At 33.0% G+C, this 20791-nt stretch overlaps 3 protein-coding genes across 4 annotated transcripts in view; 2 read left to right on the forward strand and 1 right to left on the reverse strand.

Moving 5' to 3' along the window:
* LOC147066298 (protein O-glucosyltransferase 2-like) overlaps positions 1-20791 on the forward strand; it is a 218508-nt gene that overhangs the window by 122767 nt on the left and 74950 nt on the right. The window lies entirely within an intron of this gene.
* Positions 1788-9979, reverse strand: shv (DnaJ heat shock protein family member shriveled). Its single transcript, XM_085956030.1, has 4 exons — positions 9427-9979; positions 8399-8743; positions 4240-4450; positions 1788-1903 (listed from the first exon to the last, which is right to left on the reverse strand). Exons 1-4 carry the CDS (start codon positions 9880-9882, stop codon positions 1845-1847), a joined length of 1071 nt encoding a protein of 356 aa, XP_085812156.1. The 5' UTR covers positions 9883-9979; the 3' UTR covers positions 1788-1844.
* On the forward strand, positions 8006-18578 carry LOC147066306 (uncharacterized). Of its 2 annotated transcripts, none has more exons than XM_085956022.1 (7): positions 8006-9239; positions 12514-12831; positions 13391-13700; positions 13874-14131; positions 14913-15075; positions 15718-15924; positions 18151-18578. In XM_085956022.1, exons 1-7 carry the CDS (start codon positions 9201-9203, stop codon positions 18176-18178), a joined length of 1323 nt encoding a protein of 440 aa, XP_085812148.1. In that variant the 5' UTR covers positions 8006-9200; the 3' UTR covers positions 18179-18578. The 2 variants fall into 2 exon arrangements, with proteins under 2 accessions (XP_085812148.1, XP_085812149.1); XM_085956023.1 differs by lacking the exon at positions 8006-9239 and adding an exon at positions 10784-10957.

A 20791-nucleotide genomic window follows, 5' to 3' on the forward strand; every position in this document is an offset into this window, starting at 1 on the left:
AAAGAAATTTAAGACAAGTCATCTGTATTCAACCAATTTCATAATTTTGTATATAAATTTTTGAAATATCATTCTGTAAAGCGCTGGTGGCCGCAGCAAATTCCTCTGGTGGCCGCACATGAGAACCACTGTTCTCGACTGTGAGACTATATTTTAGAATTTATATTTCGATATCTCTAACACTAAACCATTTAAAGTATAGGGTATAATAAAAACAACTGAAGAATGTCTTTAATTGATCTTTATTTTGTCATAAGAATGTTGGCACAATAAGTTTTCAATAAAAAGTGCTGTTCAGTGGTCAACATGATTTGTGTTGCTGATTTTATAAATATGAAGGTTGTTTTTATTGGCTATGGTAGAACATTCAAATAAATTATAAATTAAAATATAAATTAATAACTTCCTCATTTACAAATCACTATTGTCATAAATTGTGCACATAATTTTTTAGGCTTAGGTATACATAAGAATATATACCTTCTGTTGATATCAAAAATGTATGAAACGATAATTATGTTAATATAATCATGTTTTGAAACAGATTAGTTTCTAATGGAACTGTAAGTCAATATGGCGAATTGTTCACTGAACTATAATACACTATCGACGGAAATTCATTTGGAATTATATTATTTAATATTAAGAGAGCCTCATTGTTCATTGTACAGAAAAGTACAAGGGCCGTTCAAAAAGTATCCGACCTTTGTTTTTCCCGCGGAAACAAATGAGAGCACAGGAGGTCTCTTTTGTTGAAGAGATGTGGAAGGTATCCGCATATACAAGTGTGAATTTTTTTCTGTATCAGACTCTGGCAGTCAGCCTGTGAGTGAGAGTGTACTCCGTTCTGTCAGATTTTCATTTCCCAGGCTATGATTGAATGACTTAAACTGCGGTATTGCAACAAGCTTGACGATACTTAAGCGGAAACCATTCAAAGAATAAGCAGGATTTCGGCAACGATGCCATGTGCATCACACAAATTAAGGAGTGGTTCAACTGGTTAAAAGGCGGCCGCATGTTCTGGTAGGCCCTCAATAAGCCAAAATGACAAGGATACTGACCATGTTTGGATTTTGGTCATGCAAGACCATTGTGTCATTGCCTGAGAACTTGCAGATGAGTTGGTAATTAGTATTGGTTCAGCACTTAAATTTTCAGTGAAGATTGTCTTTGAAATTTGTGCAAATTGATGGAACATCTGTAAATCTCTCTACTCTGCCGACACGGCCTTGTGATTTTTAGCTATTCTCCATGTCAAAAATGCTTCTGAAAGGGACACGAGAAGAGATGCAGAAAACAACAGCCCAGCTGTACTCCATTTTCAAACAGGCGTTCTAGAAATGCTTCCAACAATGGAGGGAATGTTGGGAGAAGTGTATGCAATCCCAAGGAAACTATTTTGAAGGGGATTAAAGTTTCCAACATCCAGATGACTGATTCTATTTTTCTCGGCCAAAGGTCAGATACTTTTTTAACCAGATTTCGAAGTAATACATATACCATATTATTACAGTCGTCATTCACTATTATATTACATAAACCTTCTCTTATGACTAGCTAGAATCAACCAATTGACGCCTCTCCTTTGAGGTGTGGATGCGAGATATCAAGCAATGGTTGGTTTCTTATTATTTACAAGAGTGTCGGTAGAGCAGGTCAGTAGATGACCACTCACCCGGATCACCCCAGCCTGCACCAGCATGGAGGTGTGCCCAGTTTAACTAAAATCGTTGATTTGCAGTCAATAGGAATATAGTTTTAGTTTTTTGAAAAAAAAAACACTGTTCCACACATCAATCACACTTTAATTTACAATATCACTATACATTACAATTAAATAATTATGAAAGTCCATTGTACACTTTGTTGTTCGGCAACTGTTTGAGGATCTTCCGCAAAGCTAGAACAGAAAAAAACATGTTTTGCTATAGCAGTGTTTCCCAACCAGTGTGTTGTAATTTTTTTTCAATTCATCAATATTAAAATATCTGTATCTAGGCAAACAAAAGAAATAAAATCGAATCCAAAATATGCAAATTTTATCTATCAAATTGGAATTGGTAGGAAAGATAATTTGAACAAATAAACTTTGTATTTTTTCAATGTCGGTTGTCGATGTCAGTTGGACCCAAGTAGGTGAAGGAAATCAAACAAACATATTTTGACATTTATACATGTATTATATAGAAAAAATGCAAAATTAGTGCAGCGAATATATTAGTGTTTATAATATTATAGATAATTATTTAATAAATACTAGGGCAATAATTGATGACATTTGAATTTCAATTCTAATTGATTTAAGTGTCCCATTTCAGTGTTCATTTTCGGCATCTTCGGGGGCTATGTACATTCACCCGCTTACCACAACTGTAATTCTTTTGTGCATAATTTTTTGTGAGCCCCGACCTTCCCAAGTTAATTTCTGACCACATAGAAGATGTGCTAATGCCGTCGCACACCCATTAGAGTTGAATGAAATGACTATAGAGATACGCATACGTTAATACTTGAACTAACATGTAGTTCATAAATCCGATATAAAGTATTTACTTATAATAAAGTGAAGTTTAGGGTTGGCGCAAAGATTCATTTCGACGATATGCTTTCACTTTCCAATATTGCACTGAGCCGTAGCGATATTGGTTAATAATCATTAGAAATGTATCAATATTTCACACTGTAGGTATGTCAAAAAATTTTTGCTTCTGCAAAATATAATATTACACAAACCTGAAATATGTCAATAAAGCAATAGCGGCCTTAAGCCTGGCAACGGGGTAGGTCAATTTTGAATATATTATTTTAATTTGCCTTTTCGTTGTATACTTAAAAGACGTATTGCAAATTAGCTTTTTATACATTATAGAAGAAGTACTATAAATTTTTATATGTAGGTTACTTACCCTTAAAAAAATTCCATTTTTCACGTTGTCAACTCATCGTTAACCGAAATTGCACCCAACACGTTATAATTTTTTGTAAATTAGGTCAAAAAATAAACTTTGTGTGTCTATTTATACACCTAATAACTGTTGTACTTAATACTATTTAAGAACATAAGATTAAAACAATCAAACACATTTAATAAAAACTCCGTTATAATACCTAGTGTTATGGAATGGCGGGATCATTTATATATAAACACTTTTTATATTTCCACTGATCTCATTAGAAGGTAACTTTATGATTAATATAGCAGATTACATTTTAATCGGTAACTTGTACACAATGGTTTAATACAGAAAATGCAGTCGATGGGTTTTACTCAAAGGTTGGATTTAAACTGAACTACAAATTAATAACATAATAATATGAAACTTTCAGAGAACAATGGTCAGTTTGAAATAATAAGCGACAACAAATAAGAATAAAAAGGTTTGCCGCACAAATGAGACCTTGAAACCACAGAACAAAACTCTTGAAAAATTTAAGGAAAAATTTATATCATTCTGTTTCATTTTACATATTGAAAATAGTATAGCTGTCTCGTTTTCGGCAATGACCAAAATTTAGTGTATGCAAGCGATAAAACAATATGAAAAAAAGGCGTGTTTTGTGCTTTCTTTCCGTCTCACATATGGGAAATGAGAGAGAAAGAAATATTATTAAGAAATATGAATCTTGGCGTTCATGAAATTGACCGAGAAACGCTTGCGAGAGTTGAGATACGTGTGTGTGTATGGTGGTTAGATACACGTACATACAAATTAGCGTGCGTCACGTTACAATCGCTCGCCAAAACGGAAAAAGGCGTAGGATAATAATATATAGGAGATAATTGACATTGTATAATGTATATAGATTGTAAGATATTTATTTTTGGGAGGTCATTGACTATTTGACCCTAGGAGCCAGCCGCCCATGCAATAAAGCGATCAATATTATTGCATAATATCAATTCGCTTGATCGATTGTTTAGCTAATATATTATGCCATTCGATAGTTCAGCTAATATGTAATATTACTATACAATATCACCGCAGGTCAGTGCAAGATAAGAATGTGAAAACACACTATCAATAAACCTCGCTTTCAAGACGTAATGTACGATTATTTCTTATGCGTTTCATTCATCCGTGTGGTGCCCAGATATCTGTATATATCCTGGCATTTAGCTAACGGTGCCCAGACTTCAAAACGTCATTAGTTAGCGGAGAATACACTGTTTTAATGAAAAGTTTGTATCAAAATTGGTTTCATCTGATGAATAAAGAATAAAAGAAAAATATATACCTTCTTTATCATCAGCCGAGAGATCTTGCTTAGGGAAGTCAATGTCAAAAGTAATGTGCATGACTCCGTGAAGATTGTTGTTCTCGAAGCTGGGCATCCCTTCTCCTTTCTTTCGGATGCGGGCTCCTGGCCACGTCACCTTATCGCGGGAGATGGACACCTTGTGTCCGTCTAAGTGCATTATTTCCATATCGAAACCAGTCAGGGCATCCTGAATAAAAACATCACAAACCCATGTTTATTTATTTGAAAAAGACACGTTGAGTACATAACAAATTATTAATTCAGGACGTTCACAACATGACATTTAAAATAAAAATTACAAGTAATCAGTTAGAGAAAAAACAAGGTGGAGAAAAAAAAGAAAGCAAAAATAGTTTTATTCAAAAGAAATAAAATAAAAAAAACAACAATAATTCAAAAAATACAAATTAAACAATAAAATAGAATTTAAAAAACAGAATATATAATGGATCGTCAAAAATATCTACATCTCTAGGGAGTGCATTGACCAGCCGCACAGCCCTCGCTATTGGTGCCTGGTGAGCCTGACATGAGGAAACAGCTTTCACCCAAAATAGGTCATGGCTGTGTCACGCATGTAATTGACGGGTGCGTAAAAATTCAAATTTTCTAGAATATTGGGATTGAAAACGATACCACGTGAGAGCGGGGAAAAATGTTTTAAGACATACACATTATTACTTTGAAATACAAGATTTCAAATATATCAGAATTTTGTATATTCATCCAAACTGCATCTTTAGATTTTATATATTATTATGCAATAAACCAGCGTTTCCCAAATGAGTTTCGTGACAGAAAATTAAGTGTTCCGTGATTTTTGGTGGGTTTTGTCAGTGTAAAATTTTGATGAAGCGTCGGTACCGGATCGTGCAGGAAAGAAAAACTTTTTAGAGGGGGCCAAGATCCAATACGGGTTGTACTGGTAGAAATGATGATGATTTTGATAAAGAAAACTATCAAAGTCTATTTCAATCATACTTAAAAGATGGAAGCCGAAACGGTTCAGATTATTGATTTTAGTTATTACAGTACAAAGATATGAGACCACTCAGCGCATCTATTCTATACACAAGATTGCTATTGGCGGTTATCGAGGGTAGTTTATCATATGATTATAATTGTTACAATAAGTTAGCCGTCTAAATAGTCAAAACTGTCTTATCTTGCTCTAAAAGTTAGCACAGACAAGAGAGGTGCTGTTAAAACATAGCACTTGTTGTAACAATTACAACTAACTTATTGTAAAAATTACAACTAACTTATTGTAAAAATTATAATACTTCAATACAAAAATATGAAAAACTACCCTAGATAGCAGTCTTGTGTAGAGAATAGATGCGCAGGATTGCCTTTGCATTCAGAAGGCCGGTATCATGAGGTAAGTCCTTGTTATAATGTTTGAATTGTGACAAGAGTTCTTGAGTATTTTTTAGATTGAAAAATATTTCATGGATATCCAAAATAGCATATGAGTCATAATAGCATACGAGTATGAAAAGTAGAACTGTCGCAAATATATCAAAATTTAACTAAGTATGCCAAATTATTCTTCTGACCATAATGTACGACTAGCAATATAATATTCAAATCAAAATCATATCTGTGTGGTATAAAATTGTGATGGAAAATAGGGCTTGGTATCAGAATTAGAACTGTTCAATACTTTGGAAACAAAAGTAGAACTGTTGAATTTGAATCGAATTTCTAATTTCTAAATGTAGAAACATATTTCATGCTATTATAACACTAAAAAACCCAACAAAACGTTTTTTGTCATTTTCTCGAAATGATGAATAACGCACAGATCTACTTTTGATATTATACGACTCATTACCTAATATCTTACTATCTACAAAATAAAAAGAAGAAAGTTATCACTCCAGGAAAGAAACATAAACATTTTGAATGCAAGAGATAAATTATTTTCATCGTGTATTGCAATATTGAATCTAAAAAATGGAACAACTTTGAAACTGATGGCCTCACATAAAAACAAAATAATAACGGGACCAATTATAGTACCATAGTAAGAGTTTAGGCGAATAGTATTTTTTGATTTTGTTTTATGACCAGATACAAAATTGATAGTAATGCTTTAGTGCTCATGGAACAAATTGCAAGAGTGATTAGTAACAATCTCTTTCAAGGCCTCCAACTTTATCAGTAAAATATTAATATGGCAATGAAAACACATACCTAATATGAATGAATTCAATCATACTGTAACTAATACCAAAATATAGTAAAGACTGATTAGTATTAATAATTCTTATCTCATGCCTAACCTCATGTTATTGCAAGTGCATTATTATTGAGAAGTTTCAATATTGAGAAACGAGATGAATGTTTATAAAAGTTCGACGTAATTGTTACCAACATGTAGTCTATAAGCTGTGTAAGTTTCATCTGAATGTGTCAAATAGTTTTTGCATTATAACAAGACAGATAGACAGTCCAATTGTATTACTAGTATAGATTGTTTTTGCACGTTCTTGGATGCGGTTTTCACTAATTTTTATCCTTGCTTGGTAGATTAATGCACTGGCAATCTTAAATTGAATTAAAAATAATCTTAAAATTAAGCAAACCCCCCAAACCAAAATAAATCACATTTTCTTCAATTTTACCGATCGATGTCTTACTGGAGACGAAAACTTCAAAAATAATAATCCCATATTACATAATAAAAAATAAATTCAATATGTAAGGTAAGAAAGAACAATGCTTAACATTTGATATTTTGAATTATTATTCATGATTCTTGATAATTTCAATTAATTCGTAGTTTCTACGTGTGGATACATCAAATCGTAGATAATATTTTAAACAGAACCCAACCAGCATAGGTAACATACGTAAACACTAGTCATAGATAATAATCTATCGGAAAATTCATTGACCCGCGTTTTTGACGTGAGTCGAAATGTGTAGGCATGCAGAAAATGGAAAAAAAAACATTCACCGACTTGTTCGATTGACGATTTAGGGCGATACACGTGAGGTGACTTCATTGTTGTTCCATGACAATATTCATTTTTGATTCGAAATGTGCTACGGGATAAGAGCATCAGTCCGATAGCATTTTGAATACAAAGAAAATCGACATTACACATTTTTTCCCATAGTGTGGCAGCACGTAACGTAATGATAATGTGTTCGCCGCATAAGAATCAATATAATATTAAGATATAAAAAGCTTGTAGTCTAAATAATTATATTATTATTTTAAAAGATATTATCTCTAATATTCTCAATAATTTGTCCATAAATGACCTCACATTATTTTCGATATTTTCTGAACAAACGCCCATTGGCACAAAGTCTTTCAGCACACCATTTAAATTACGTCACATTTTTTAACTACCAGAAAAAAATGTTTATATGAGTTAGTTTTATGATCTCCTACACCCCCCTCCTACCCCCTTCATTACAGATCACCACATTATATCTGACCCGCTCCTCAACCTTAGCCTTAGGATGTGATGTCATATATGGACGTCCTCTTATTAATCAAAGAATACTTAATAACATTTATGTACACAAGTAACAAATTTATAATTAAGTTGTGTTATGATTTATGATAGTGACATCTGTTTCTATATTCACTTAGGTGGTCGTAAACGAATCAATAATTAATACAATAATTTACAAAACAAAAATACCTTGAAGAAGCTATTGACATAAACACACTTTCTAGTGTTTGAACTCAAACCGAAATTATGTGAAAGCAATAGTGCTTAATAGTAAAATTACTATTGTTCCTATCTTATAATCAGAATGTTATGGCTACGATTTCATAGTGTTCTATTCAGTGTGAAGGATGAAAGCTGGGGTCGTTGTATAGATATTCACGTGAAAGAGCAGGGGGGTTTCTTGCTACGATTACGGAAAAGTAATGTTACCCTAAAATCTTCATTTTGAGATAATGATGATTAAACACTTTGTGCCTGTTAAAAAATCATTTGATATGTGCTAAACGTTGCCAGTATAAGACTTCTAGTACCATCTGTTGTCGAAATTAAATAATGATTTTTGGCTGGTTCCTTATATAGCTGTCTGTTGAATTGAATTTTCCGGTAAAGGGTTTAAAAAATGGTTAGAATAAAGTGTTTAAAAACGGTTTATAACGGACCTGTAAACTTAAAGTGACATTTGCATACAAATCGTCACCTCTCCTGGTGAATACGGAATGGGGTGCTGTTTTGAGGATGACAATGAGATCTCCCGGATCTCCATCCATGTGCGGCTCTCCTTCTCCTCGTACTTTGACGTTCTGGCCATCGGGAGCCCCCGCTTCTACTTCGATCTCCAGAACCTTTTCTTCCGACACCAACTTGACGTTGGGGCATTCTTCGCAAACCGTCTGCTGCATCATTTGGAAGCGACCGGGACCCAGATTTCGGGTGACCATTTCTTGCCGGCAATTACACTTTCTCGTCCCGGAAGTGGGCTTGATGACTGGTTTATTGCGAGTTATCTAAAAAATGGTTATATTATGATGAGAAATAAATATTTCACAAATTATTGAATGGAATCGAAACAACAGGAAATATTGAATGTGCTGTCTTTTGTACTACGCATAACTTATGCGTAGGGGTTTCCAACCTTGGGTGCTCACACTCTCGGGGAGTGCAGCAGACCATATAGAAGTCTGTCAGTTGTCATGAGGACAAACTTTAAGCCGAATCTTTGAGATGCGGGGAGAAATCAAAAATGTTCTGGAGGATCATGAATGTGATCCGGTTGGAGCATTGTAATCATAAGAATTCACCTGAAATTTCTGTTAATCCCTTTCGATATTTTGAGGTTAGGATTGGACTGAAGGAAGTGGCACAATTTTGTGTTTTCCCTGAGCTCGGGGGCTGAAGTGTGACAGGATGAAGAAAGTAGGTATGAATACCATTGTGTAGCCACTGATTGTTAGTTATTTATATATGGCGTCTGCACCAACAAATTATGGCTGTCACATAGAAGTAAGTACTTATTCCAACATATTTTTTTGAAAATCAATATTCGATATTCAGGGCACTTGCCATTACATGAACTTCAATGTTTTGAGGATCGAAATTAAGTATCAGAACTTATTCAGTAATATGGAGAGCGATGTATCAACAGTCAACACAGATATCGAAAGAATATTTATCATAAATAAGACCTCACCTCTATAAAGTTTCCACTGTAAATTTCTTCTAAAGTAACTTGGAGGTTCATTATGATATCTGCTCCTCTGGGAGTTTCGTGGTTTTGTTCTCCGCCTCCGCCAAAGTGGAACCCGAAGTCGCCAAAGAAGCTGGCGAAGGGGTCTGCATTGTTCATCATGCCATCTTTCTTTAAGCAGTCTTCGCCGCAGCGATCGTAAAGTTCTCGCTTCTCCTGGTCTGAAAGGACCTCATAGGCGGCGCCAAGGTCCTGAAACTTTTGAGACGCGTCAGGGTCGTCTTTGTTTTTGTCCGGATGTAGTTCTTTGGCTTTGTTGCGGTATGCCTTTTTAACTTCATTTAAACTTGCACTTCTTGTGATACCTAATATTGAGTAAAAGTCTCGACCGCCAAACACCGATAGGGTGAATATTATTAAAAAAACTAAAGCAACACTTTGAACACTATACGAAGACATTGTAAAAGTAGGGGGTTTTAGACAATAATTTAGATTAAATAACTATTTTATACCCGGTATGACATTACGACGATCAATTTTGACACACATGTCATACGTTTGATTCGTCCTGGGTAAATTGGCATATCAGTTTTGAAAGCGTGCAAGAACACGTAAGATATATTATATTTAAGCGAATGTGTACTTTATTGGAATGCAAATATGCGAAGAACATTCAAATGAACGATTAGTGTTAAGTACTTCATCGACAATTTAAAAATTATATATTATGTAATATAATAGACTCGTTTTTGTTTATGAATTATCGTTCAATTGCTTGATGATTAATAACTTTTGTTGTACATATTTTAGAAAAAACTTTTTATATTAAGAACTGTTTTCATTGAATTTTATTCGCATGTCATAATTCTGTTACTTACGCTGTTATGAAAACACGAGTAAATATTCAATAACCAATGAAAATAGGCCTCGTATGCTCAGTATTGCCAAAGGTTAAATATTACCAAGGGCTACAATAAAATCACATTCGCCGAACGGCCAGCTGATTTTTTTTATAAAATAAATCATGATTTTGATAAAACATCGTAAATTATATTGAAAAATAAATGGGTGTGTGAATTTAATACATTAAAAAATAAAGATTCAAGAACGATGAAGATATCGTGTACAAATATATTAAATAGTACTGCGTTTTGTAGCGGTGATAGCTAGTTATTCGAACACAACAAAAAGAACACTAATAAAATTTATCAAACGAAAGAGATCACGAGTGTTTTAAATAACACAACATAGAATAAAATTATGATTAAAAATCGAAAAAAATAAAACGTGAGAGGCGAGAATTTTATTATATCATACAACCTTCTAAAAAAACTACGCCTCAGCTACCCCTGTAATGCATAGGTGTCCTATAATAAGTGCGAGTGTATAGATTACTATATATTAGGGGTAGTGGGTAATTCGCTTTTACGCGCAGCGGTTTGAAGACTGTGTCATATCTACGCAATATTGTAGATATTTAATAATTTTGTAATATAGGATAATATGAATGAAGACCAAATCATTTACTTTGGAGGTATGTTACTTGTTATTTCGATATATTTTTGATATTCGTGATACCGCTTCGTGTTTCAGGGGTTTGAATCAATAATAGGGTGCATACTGAGTTCCTATAGTAATAATACCCCTAAGTATTCACTCCTTTGACGTTTCCGGTATAAATCAAACAGGGAAACAACAGATTAATGGTTGCATTTATCTAGAAAAAGTAAACCAATATTTTAAAACAAGAAATAGCAACAGATAATAATATAATAAATTCGTTTCATGCGCCAAAATCGGTGTCGAAATATTCAGGTTCCTATGCAGGCATTTCATATGACTACTGCATCCCCCTAAATGTTTATTAAATCCAGTGGTGTGTAAAAATTAAGTACTTATTAAATAGTACCCAATAATAAACAACTTTATTATAATCTTCGGTGTAATTTTTTATTGAACAACTTTTTATGCCATCATTATTCATAATCGAAATGTATTTTTAATAATTATTACGACAAAAATGACTATACAAATCTAAACAAAACGGAATATCTATTATTATACTTAAATTTATACTAGATAATAGACTAGTAGGTACCTATACATTTAATAAGATACCTATTGGAAACGGTTACTTTGATTTTCTAGTTGGCTATTGTTTAAATGTCCGAGTGCGAAATACTAATCTTTAGTAAATATTTATGAAGCATCTAAAATGGATCCAGTGATTCCCAACCTTTTGTTATATGGCGGATCACTTAAAAATGTACATAAAACCTTAGATAACTCTTTCCTGTAATGTAGTGGTGTAATGCTAAATATAATAGTGCTAGGTTACTGGTTTTGTAAAATCCTAATCAACCCCTCCCCCAACCTTTTTTCAAGAAGTACATTATTCAATATTTTGGTAGGTACCTACCGGAAATTTTAAATTTCGTCGTTCAATGAAAAAACGCAATACATGTTCCCATAATCACTACGGAATTGGACTGATTAATCGCTTTAATCGCTTTTTTTTGAATAAAAAATATATTTTTTATATTCATGTGATTCAAAATTGTTGCGAGTTCCAGTCTCACTGTAGGTGACAAGTACTTACTAACTCAACGTAATGCGTGATCTGCCTATTTGGAGGGGATGTCACTGCCATTAGGATTGATCCTAACCAATACATAATTTGGAAATACCGCAGAAACATACTACCACTTAGAAAAAATTACTGGTGCCTGACGGGACTGGAACCCGCATCCATTTAGATTCCGGCCAATGTGCTTTATCAATTTAGCTACCTGTACTATATGTAATTACGACGAAATTAACCAATAATTATGTGTCCGAGGTGTTGTCTCAATCCGACAGATGCAGGTTTGAGTCCTGTCTGGCACCGATTTTTTTTTGAAATTAATTCAAAAATGTTGTTGAATAATGAATGCTAAATTCTTGAATCATGTGAATTCTTCATGGTTTTGGTACTTTTATTCGCAAGCTTTGTAAATTCGGTCGTGTAACCTTACGAGGCATACTTATGTATTCCTGTCACCCAATAATTTTACAATTTTGTGAGATTTAATACAATTATTCTCTTTTCAGGTATTAGTATTATTTCTGCTGTCACTAATACCATGGCCTGGTCCAACAGTTTTCAAGATATCATGTTCTCGAGACAGTGCTAAAATTGTTCGCAAAATAGTTCAAAATAAATGGATACCCGTGTTAGAAAAGCACCAGGTGAAACTACCGCTGGAGTGTCCCTTCCATCCGTTACGTGATATTTTTGGGCCGCAGCATGCGGCTAAATTCCAACATAGATCGTCGCAGTGGACATGCGGCTTTTGTGGGAAGTCATTCTATGAAGAGAAATACTTGGACAGCCATTTTGATAACAGGCATAAAAGTAAAATTAATAAAGTGAGTGACAAAAACACATATTTCAGTTTAGTTGAAAATTAATTATCCAGATTCCATATAATAACGTATCGACGAAGACCCAGATTGACAAGTCACTTTGTATAAAAGGCACTCTGATGAAATGCGTCTCTTCAATTATCCAAAATACTTGGAATTCTGTTTAGTCTAGAAACTTGAATATCTATTGTAGTGTTTAGTCAATTGTTGTGACTACATTTTTTTAACATACAAACTTATTTAAGCTGGTGAAACAATTCGTTCTGGTCCGTGACCAATTACACAACCATTCTACAGGGATATTTTATCACAAGCTCTCTCGCTATCTCTCTGCCCGATCTGTCATACTCAGTCTCGCTGCATCTCCTGGGGCTCCTTCATAAACCTTATAAAGAGCTCCATTGCAACAACTTGAGTGATCCATTTGAGTCATCGTGCCCACCCTCAAAAGCATTTGATGAATCGATGAAAAGTCTTGGACCAATTCTGAAATTTCATTATAATATGACTGTCTGGATTTTCTTTGTAACTAATGGATATTTTTTGATTATTCTTTTTCCAGGCAGAAGATGCAGTTTGTTTAGCGGATTATTGTGATATTATGAGATGCCAAGTTCTAATTTCTCAAGACGCTTCTTTGGGAATGGACGGTAGTAGTATTCCGAGTACGGATATTGAAATATGGCAAGAAGCGACGGTTTATCGAACCGCCCTGGCAACATCGGGCCCCAGAGAGGTTGCCAGAATTTTTTTAAAAACTAACGAACAGCAAAGCAAGAAGCTAAAAAAGAAATCTAAAGTAATCGAACACCACAATTGCCCAAAAGCTTCAGAGCCCACGAAGTCCGATGACGATCTTGAAAATTCAGAAGGTATTCGCTTGTATTGTAACAATTGAAGATTGTCCCCACTGAACATAATCTTCTTACTACGTATAAAAGCATTGTTTTAATAATCATATTGATAATAGGATATCGAAGGTCTCTAATGATACATAAATTATTTATAATGGTGAATAAATAACATTTTTCATTTCTTTGTATAGATGACGGGGAAGGAAAAGCAAATGAAAATGACGGTGAACAAAATAGCACATCTGAGCTGTGCGACAAAGACATGGTTGATTCAGCGTTGCCTCCAGTCGATCAAAAGCAGCAAAGGATGTCAGAATTGCAGAAGTTAAAAGCCAATTGCAATCCTGAGGACCTGCAGAAACTGAAAACTCGGTGTGAATTACTTGTGAGAGACTGTATTGCCGGATTGATCATACATTTATCTGTGCACGATTTTAAAGAAATTGAGGGTAAACTCTTATTTGTCTCTTTTATTAGATAATAAAATATTGTGTTATAAGTTGCCCAGTACTGCCTTCTATGGGAGTAAATGTGGTGTGGTGTGGGACTTTAATTTGAATTTAATATTATATAAAATTCAGTATTATCATCATTTATCATTATTAATAAATAACTAATTTGTAATTTAGGTTAATAGAATTTAGCTTGCCCACTCCACATCAGCGCATAATGCGAATGGCAGCAAATGCTAGATTTATTTGCTTTGAAAATCTTCTGTCATCAAATATTAAGTAGAAATAATAAATTTAAAAATTGTAATATTCAGTGTAAAAATGAAGGTAAATTTATTAAACAATCCTATATAATAAATTAATTTTAAGTACCAATGATTGACATTCTGTGCGGCTAGGTATACCATGCACTGCTTGTGGGCGGCAGTTAAAGGAAGAAAAAAGAATACTACAAAAGTTAACAATATATTTAGTAAAAATGAGATTGCGTCTGATTTTTCTGCCCAAGCTTCATGTGCATTTAATTACTGTTAATGCATTTCGCGAGTGTAGAACTCTACAAGGTTCTAAGTGTTTATTTTTGGTGAAACAAAAGTAACAATGAGGCAGCTTAGAATACTACTTGATTGTTAGGTTTGTTTTGTCAAAAATGAACAACCATTGTAAAGATCCAACTTTAACAAAAAAAAAAAATTAGTACAATTATTATTGTTATTTTGAAAAAACAATATTATTGTCATTATGATGATAGTGATAGTGACACTATTGAATTTTGCAGAAGAGATGAATCGAGCCGTGTGCTGGTATTTGAGTTGTGATCGTTACTGGGAGGACGCTGCCACTTCAGTGAGGCCTTTCCCGTGGCCTCTTGTTATCGGAATAACAACAGTGCTGACCCTCGGTATCTGCATGTGTTACTATATTATATGGGTGCTTTTCGAGTAAGTATAATCCATCATTTCATATAAATTATACACTTTTAGGCATTAAAACTATCGACTATCATGGTATTAGTTCAAGTACAGGATGAAACAACATTTCATCAATTTTATACTTAATGAGAAATTCTCATAATCAGTCATACATAATCCTCTCCGCGCATGCGTCATAACTGACGATTCATGATGTTGTGGTTAAAACCTACATTTCCAGTATTCAGTGGACGTGATTCGTAAACACTTTTAAAACAGGAGCGAGCCAGAGATTTCTCTCTGAACGCGTTCGAGTAGACATTTTGTTGTTCATGACTTGAATGAGCTAATCAATCACAAAGCGACATGACATGTAATTGATGAGAAGACTTATATACATATTTAAGTCACTCATTTTCCATGAATATTGTACATATATAATTTGAATACATGTAGTAGCGGCAGATTAACAGATAGCAAATATTTAAATGTCAATACAGGAGTATTTAGTATCCATGTAAAGAACTTATTCAATGCAGCTTTTGAATGTGATTTATTGGGGGATTTGTTTATGATTCAAAATATTCCATTAGTTGTTATTTGCGTTCGCTTAGTCTGACTTGGCTTAATTCAGTATTTACTTATTATATTCATTATTACCAAACCATACAGTTCGGACGACAAAAGCTTAGGGAGTAACAGTGCATCTGCAACGGCTCATTCTTCGCCGGTGCGGGGCATGGCAGGGCATGCAGGCCCCGGAGGAACCATGTATAGCGAGGAATATTACACGGTGGCCGACCTCAACGAACTCGGCCAAAATGAACACTATATTTATGTTACATATCCACCCGAGTTGAAGAGGAGACTCCTTGAAAGGTATGATCATCATATTTTTACATTGTTCCTTCTAAGAGATCACAATGAACATTGAACACCTATAAAAGGTTTTGTATGACATAAAAAATAATTCCAATGATCGAATACACTGGTATTACATATCAGTCATATCACCCTTTTAACACTATGTGTGAGAAAGAAAATGTTCAAATTAAGTAAAATTTTTCTAGTATGTCACACGAAATATTTTGTTTTCATCACTATAATAAATGCTGGTATAATAATAATTATAGATATGACAAGTAAATTTTGTTGCTTTTCATGATATTGACTCTACATTAATATATAAATAATCTTTTAAAATAAAATTGTGAAACTGTTTAAAAGTAGAAAAATGTATTTTCGGAATATAGAATAATATACATTCATTAATTAATAATAAAATTATTGATACATTTAAGGTTTCTAAAATCTCTGGATGTAATTTAGTATCTATTGTTGTAATTTTATTAATGATAGTTTTTATTTTTATTAAAAAGTAAATTAAAAAGGGTGGATTATTTTTAGAATACTATGTATTACAAATATGTAAACACATAGATAATAGTCTTACAGGAGAGTGACTTTAGTATCGAGCGTGATTAAGTGTTTTATGAAGTTATTCGAGCTCCATAAGATCATATGTCTTAGTTTTGAAACCCCGAACATATTATCCTAATTTAGACAAGATATACACTATATTTAGAATCACCCATAGTTTATTGAATAAGTAGAATTTTATGTAGTTTAGGATATATTGTAGAATATTTGTGAACTATAAGTTGGTGATGTTTTTATAAAATCTATCTGCATTCACACTGGAATCACGGATTTATTCAAGAGGAACAAAAGCATGTCATTTATTACGTTTTGGTAATGGTTCTTAAAATAAATTTTTATTTGCTGGGAAATTTTTATTATTAACATATCGTCGCCGTAGATGTCAAGGGAGCCAAGCCACAAATTTGGCGAAAATGAGTAAAGTACACAAAAGCATTTTAAAATCATCAAAGATGCAGTGGTCAATGGATTTAAGCCACAAAACTCTTTTGACTACCACACACGTGTGCCAACTGTACATTTCAATATTCAGTGGTCAAGAGATATAACACACATAACTTCTAACATACTATTTTTTTTAGTTATTTGTACAAAATAATATAAAGATAACACCATAAAGTATATTCTATGTTCAAAGTTTCACCGTTATATCTTTAAAAACAAAAAAAATCAATAAAAAAATGTTACTTTTTTTTGTCACACAAAATCTTTGCGCGCATATTTCTCAGCATTATGATTTTGTGGACTGGCTCCCTTGACATCTACGGCGACGATATATGGTTTGTCTCTCCAGAAATGTTACTAAAAATTACATACGTGGTGATTGATACGCGCATCTATTCTACACATAAGACTGCTATCAAGGGTAGTTTTTCATATGTTAATTGTTACAATAAGTTAGCCGTCTAAAGATTCAAAACTGTCTATAAAATTTAGCACACCCAAGAGAGGTGCTGTTAAAACTTAGCACTTATTGTAACAATTACAACTAACTTATTGTAATTGTTACAATAAGTGCTAATACTTTGATACAAAACTACCCTCGATAGCTGTCTTGTGTATATAATAGATGCGCTGAAGTGACATTGAGAAATATTGTTTTGCAGATATTTTTAAAATTAATTGAAAATCTTTACCATTTTAGGTAAACCTAAACATGACCGATATTCTTAAACACAATTTTAAATCTCTAGAGACTTTCACGGTTATTGTATTAAGTTTATAGATTGTCATTGCGTGTTCTTCCTTTATTTTCTTTGATATTTTGGGCTGTCTGCAGAGGATATTCTCTAGAGATAATTGTATTATATGCTTTTACTCTGAGCACCGTTTGCCATCACTTAGACATAACTCTGTGCAACGACTCGAAATTCTGAAGGAGGAAGGAGGAAGATACATACAGTGGCAAAACAAAAATCTAATACAATAGACAGTCTTGTAGTTTTGCATAACTTATTCCAAATGTGGCCAGCGGATAACACCTTTTGGTATGTCTATACGTGAATCCTAGTCACAAATGCAGATAATTATTGACAGATAGTTTACCGATATATCTATTCAGTAGTATTCTTTTTGAAATATGATTTTTAGAACATAAATTGATTAAAAATAGACAATTGTGATATTTTTTAGACTTGATTAGTAATGTTTTTTATTATTCTATAGCTGCTACAATAGGACAACTCGTCTTTGAAACATCTTCACCCGTATAGTGGAAAAATAATAAACAAACTAGTGGTAATTTCCCCCTTGTAACCTACGAATGCAGATGCTTTCGCTTGATCAAATAGTAGGAGTTTGACAGCCACATCTTCATAATATTGTAAGAATCTGAAACAGGAGTTTTGTATGATTGAATTCATAATCGGTGTAAAATAGTGTGGATATTTATCTCCTGAGAAAGAAAATATTTATAGGAGTATTTTTCACATACTGATAATTTTTCGAGTCATACAAAACTCCTCAGGGCCAAGACACGCGGTGCTGAAAATCGATCCGGACGGTGGCACGTCAAACCAGGTCTAACTTGATTCCAAATGAATTTAATTTGAATCGAGCGAGAGTCAGCACGGTGTCTTAGCCCTTAGTTTGATAAGAAAAAATAAGAAGAGAAATATAATAAATCCGGCTAGCTCTGAACCTATTTGAATGAGTACTCTATAAGCAAACGTAATTCTGGTAGAAGTGACCGAATCAAATAATAATTGATCTATTTTGTTTTTCAAGTAGATATATTTATTAGTAATTATTTGAAATATCCCAAAAATAATTTTGTTTCCATATATTTTATTGTAAATAAGAGTTGTACTAGAACAGTGCTTCCCGAACTCTGGCTTTTAGAAATCCGATTTATGTTAATTTTATATTATGATTAAATTGATAGTCAATAATAATTATAAATTAATATTAACAGTAGGTATCTACATTTTGAAAAGAAACAAAACATTCCTATTAAACTTCATTAATAAAAAAAAAAATTAATGTAAATTCTTGCCTTCTGAGTACCTATGCTTAAAACCATAGCTTTGTAGAAGAAGAGATTTTGTACTTATAAACTATTTCAAAATAAAAGTATTTATAAATGTTTTTGTTTTTTATACCTATGGCAAATACTGTAGTCAGACCGAAGGCATCTCGGCTAGCGAAGGATGGCGCTAGTGTATATTGCCAAAGTGTTTTGTGTATATCACCATCTCTATTTGAATCTAGGATGTGTAGTGCTATCTCCCTCACGCGATAGTAGTTTTCCATTCTACCGCCGGTCAAAATGTTTCGGTCAGACTATGGGATGATAAGATAAGACCATAATATTAATATTGTTTGACGATAAACCATTAACATACTTTTGAATTATTAGTGTAATTTGTTTATTTTGATTTGTAAAATTGAAAATAATTGTTCTTCAATAAAGATTTTGTTAAACGTTGTACTTAGCTATGAACAGTCATGGTCATGAATTATTTATATCACTATATGGGCTACAAACCACTAAATTGACTATGTCTATGAGTCTATGACTTATAGTAACAATGTGAAGCAATAGTGATTAAAGTTATAAACATCAATACCTCAACTTATTATAGTCGTTAGCTATTCGCCCAATCCACTGGGTTTTACTCTGGATTAGACACATTGAAAAATATGTGATGCAGGATCAAACCAGAGATAGGGGTTTCACTAACTACGCCACTGTGGGGCCGAATATTAAATGGATAATTATCGTAGCCATGGCCATAGATACTTAAGGGGTCGTCCATCATGACCTAAGGGGGGGGGGGATTGGTTATGATATAAAGTGATGATTTTTGATGAACGGGTAGACAAGGTAATGTCACAAAACTGATAAAATATAAACTCATTTTTTTTGTTAACACATTGTTCAAAAAATGTGACGTAATATTTAGACAAGGGGGTAAAAGATTTTGTGACTAAGTGTGACGATGGGAAAATAAATACCTACTGAAAATCATGTGACGTCATTTATGGACGATCCCTAAGATTAAACATTGTTTTGAGTACATTAAATAAATTATTGAACTAAAATATTTTTTTATGAACAATGTTGTGATTATTTATGGATAAAATAAAATCAAAACATATTTTATTTTGTTTTCCTAGTCACTATTAAATATGAAAATAGTTGAAAATGGTTGTAAAATTCACTGTTAATAGTATGAAGAATGTCTCGAGAGACTCGGAAGAAAATTTAGCTTGCATGACAGCTTTCAGGGTTAAAGAAAGTAGGTACCCATCGTAATTTCAAAAGCATACAGAATGTCGTATTGAATTGGAGCGATGGATCTTGGGCCAAAATATAAATGTGTGAGCCAAAGCATCATTGCTGTTTAACTAGCTATAGGCGGCTTTATACTTATTTATGGTGACCCATAATATGGTGCTACCATTTTGCTATAAAGAAGGGTTGAATAACGATTGCGAGAGATATAGTTTGCGAGTTTTCATATTGTGATGAAGTGTTTGAAATTTTGAGTGTATTGTGATTAGGGAAGGTTTGAATTTTTTTGGAAGATAGTTTTCTATGCACATTTAATAACATAATTAGCCTTAAAGGTATGTGAATGTTATATGATTTATTATTCATTATGCTATCGATTTAAAAGATAATTAACATGTTTTATAAATTTAATTTTAATATTATCGCAGTCTTATTAGATTTTTTATCAATTTTAGTTTTCTGTTTAAACGGTTATATTGCGGCTACTTATCTGACCTGATAAGATTCGACGAAGATATTATCTATATCGATTAAATGATATTATGTGCAATAATATAAATATTTTTTTTT

Source organism: Rhyacophila brunnea, unplaced genomic scaffold (genome assembly GCF_057557595.1).
Source record: "Rhyacophila brunnea isolate RB1 unplaced genomic scaffold, BYU_Rbru_1.0 scaffold_5, whole genome shotgun sequence".
NCBI lineage: Eukaryota > Metazoa > Arthropoda > Insecta > Trichoptera > Rhyacophilidae > Rhyacophila > Rhyacophila brunnea.